We start from the raw sequence: 3,024 nt of genomic DNA, 5'->3' as shown, positions 1-3,024 counted from the left end.
AGGAGGGAAGGCACTGCTCCCAAGCTCTCTCTGCAGGGAACGTCCCATCCTGCTGTGTTCCGAAGGGCAGCCATCCGGGCCCCATTTCTCCTGTCAATGGTCCATGCCGTCCTTTTTCGATAGCTTCCTGGACAAGGGCAGATTCACCTGGCTTGAGCGTCCGGAGGATAAAAGCAGCGGGCAAAGCTGAGCACCCAGAAGGGCAACAGAGTGGCAGCAATGAAGCTCCTGCTGGGCAGCCTTCTCCTGGCTGGCGTCTGCTGGCTTGGAGACGCAACGGACATCCCCGTCATGCCGAACTTCAATAACCAAAGGGTCAGAGCGGAAAATCCTGGAAGGAATTTCTTCTCCTCCCAACTCTAAGTAGGAGAGAAGCCCAGGGGGCCCTGTGGGGCCCTTGGTGCTGGGTGGTTGGCTGGGAGGCGTTTCACAACCCAACTAGGGAACATCATCAGCCCTGCAAGGGTTGGCTTTCCTTACAAATGGTGCAAGGGAGTTTACGCAGGCCTGGCACGAAGAGTTTGGGAGCCCCTCCCCTTCAGTTTGGGAGGAGAAGCCTCAATGGCTGTCTCTCTTCTGGGCTCCAGAGAGGCGTCTTCCCCACTGCCAGATTTTCACCAAATTTCCTTTGGCCAGGTCTTTGGTGTGTCTCCCTGATTCAGCACCCAATTCTGGTGGACAGCGTGAAACCCTCTGCCAGGCAAATGGGCTTCCCCAGAGGGCACGCTCAGTTAACTGACTCTGCTCCTGGCGCTCCTGGCATGGCCCTGAGAGCTTCCCCAGGTCTGGCAGGAAGGATTCGGACTTGGGGGGCCCTCTGGGGGGCCCTCCCCTTTGGTGCTAACAGACTCTCCTGGTTTCCCCTTTTTCTAGGTTGCTGGAAATTGGTACCCTCTCGCAAGCATAGCTATTGAAAAGCAGTTCCCCCAATACACATTAAAGGCCGAACCGAATGGAGGTCTGATGTACACCTTTAACTCTCTTGAGTGAGTGTTGGGGGCTGTAATGCCCTCGCTGTCCTGGCCGAGGGTTCCCCTCCCCCAGAGGGCAGGTGGGGGAAAGCCTGAAGGAAAAGGAGGCGCAGCTTTGGACTCCCCTATCCATCATCAGTGCTGGGCTGCATTAACAGAGGGATAGAATCAAGATCCCGTGAAGTATTAATACCACTTTATAAGGCCTTAGTAAGGCCACACTTGGAATACTGCATCCAGTTTTGGTCACCACGATGTAAAAAAGATGCTGAGACTCTAGAAAGAGTGCAGAGAAGAGCAACAAAGATGATTAGGGGACTGGAGGCTAAAACATATAAGGAACGGTTGCTGGAATTGGGTATGTCTAGTTTAACGAAGAGAAGGACGAGGGGGGACATGATAGCAGTGTTCCAGTATCTCAGGGGCTGCCCCAAAGAAGAGGGAATCAAGCTATTCTCCAAAGCACCTGAAGGCAGGACAGGAAACAAATAGATGGAAACTAATCAAGGACAGAAGCAACCTAGAACTAAGGAAAAACTTCCTGACAGTTAGAACAATTAACCAGTGGAACAACCTTCCTCCAGAAGCTGTGAATGCTCCAACACTGGAAGTTTTTAAGAAGAGACTGGACAGCAATTTGTCCGAAATGGTATAGGGTTTCCTGCCTGAGCAGGGGGTTGGACTAGATGACCTCCAAGGTCCCTTCCAACTTTATTATTATTATTATTATTATTATTATTATTATTATTATTATTATTATTATTATTACATCATCATCATCATCAACCCAGATATTGGGAGATTACTGAGCCTGTCTCTGCTTGGCTCCCTCTAAAGTTTGTGTGGTTCCCTTTTCTTTCCAGAAACGGCCAGTGCAAGACTAGACAGCTCCCGTTCACTAAATATCAGACGCCGGGGAAATTCAAGACCTCAGGTAAGTGGGGAATCCCCCCCTCTTTCATCCGAATTGCTGACCCCCCCCTTCACTTCTTTCATGCTCCCCAAGAGGATTCATAGGCCCCTCCTTGGAGGATCAGGGCCGGGGCTGAGCCACCCCCCCAGGAGACGGTGGATTCTCGAGAGATGGGCGCGGGGGTGTGTGTGTTACAGGCTCCTGCCCTGAAGGTGATTTTAAGCAGCTTCTCTTTTGCACGGAAGGCCTCACCTTTGGTCAAATCATAGATACGGATTATGAAACCTACATCATCAGTTACCTCGCACGGGGGATGGACACCTTCCTGAAGCTTGCAGGTAAGAGAGCTGGGGATGGTGGGGGTCTGTTCGGGAGAGACCCTCACCTTTGTCCTCGCCCTTTCTAATGTTGCTGGCAGCAACGCAAGGCCCCTCCCTTTGCTTCTCGCCCCCACTGGGCCACCTCCACCACTCTCTTTGGGGTGCCAGATGGGACCTCCATGGTGAGGCATCTCCCCTCCCCCCTGGCATCTCTGCCCCAGGGCAAACACTTCCCTCCCACGCCTCTAGATCTCCCCCCTCTGATTGTCTCCATCCTTCCACCAGGAAATTTGGGGGCAAAGCTCTGAGTCAGAGCAGCACCCCCAAACCCAAGGCCTCCTGCCACTGTCTCTCTCAAACTTCATGCTTCCTCTAGGTAAACAACAAAACTTAACGCCAGATTTGGAGACGAAATTCAAGAACGTTGCTGCCTCTGTGGGGATCACAGGAGAGGTTGTGCCCATTGTCCCAAAAGGTAACCTCTTCTGGTCTCTCCAGGACACCAGTGAAGGATTCCGCTGCCTCCCCCCCCTCATTTCTCCTCCTGCTCCTCCTCCTCCTGCTCCTCCTGCTGCTGGGATGACTCTTCTCTCTTCTCTCCTCTGCAGCAACTTGCTAAGAGCTCAAGGTGGAGAAGTGCAGATTCGGGGCATTGCAAAACCCCCACCCCGGTGGGGAAAGGAAGAAGACCCCGTTTCTGCTAAAAGGACCCCAGAGGGCCGATGCCAAGCCTTGCTTGTCAAATAAAGCATAAATAAAACACAGCAAACAAAAGAATTGTGTGTGATTTTCCTCATTGCTCTCCCGAAGAAGGTGCCCC

General features: G+C 52.4%; 1 protein-coding gene across 1 annotated transcript in view; it reads left to right on the top strand.

Moving 5' to 3' along the window:
- The first annotated feature begins 219 nt into the window (after positions 1-219).
- LOC107297251 (ficolin-1-like) overlaps positions 220-3,024 on the top strand; it is a 9,877-nt gene continuing 7,072 nt past the window's right edge. Inside the window, 5 exon segments of the mRNA XM_029286266.1 lie at positions 220-315; positions 874-986; positions 1,835-1,905; positions 2,130-2,222; positions 2,581-2,679. Coding sequence (XP_029142099.1) covers positions 220-315; positions 874-986; positions 1,835-1,905; positions 2,130-2,222; positions 2,581-2,679 — 472 coding nt within the window.

This window comes from Protobothrops mucrosquamatus, unplaced genomic scaffold (genome assembly GCF_001527695.2).
Source record: "Protobothrops mucrosquamatus isolate PMUCROS unplaced genomic scaffold, P.Mucros_1.0 scaffold3202, whole genome shotgun sequence".
Classification (NCBI taxonomy): domain Eukaryota; kingdom Metazoa; phylum Chordata; class Lepidosauria; order Squamata; family Viperidae; genus Protobothrops; species Protobothrops mucrosquamatus.
The sequence above is the reverse complement of the archived record's forward strand: the minus strand, read 5'-3'. Positions and strand labels throughout refer to the sequence as shown.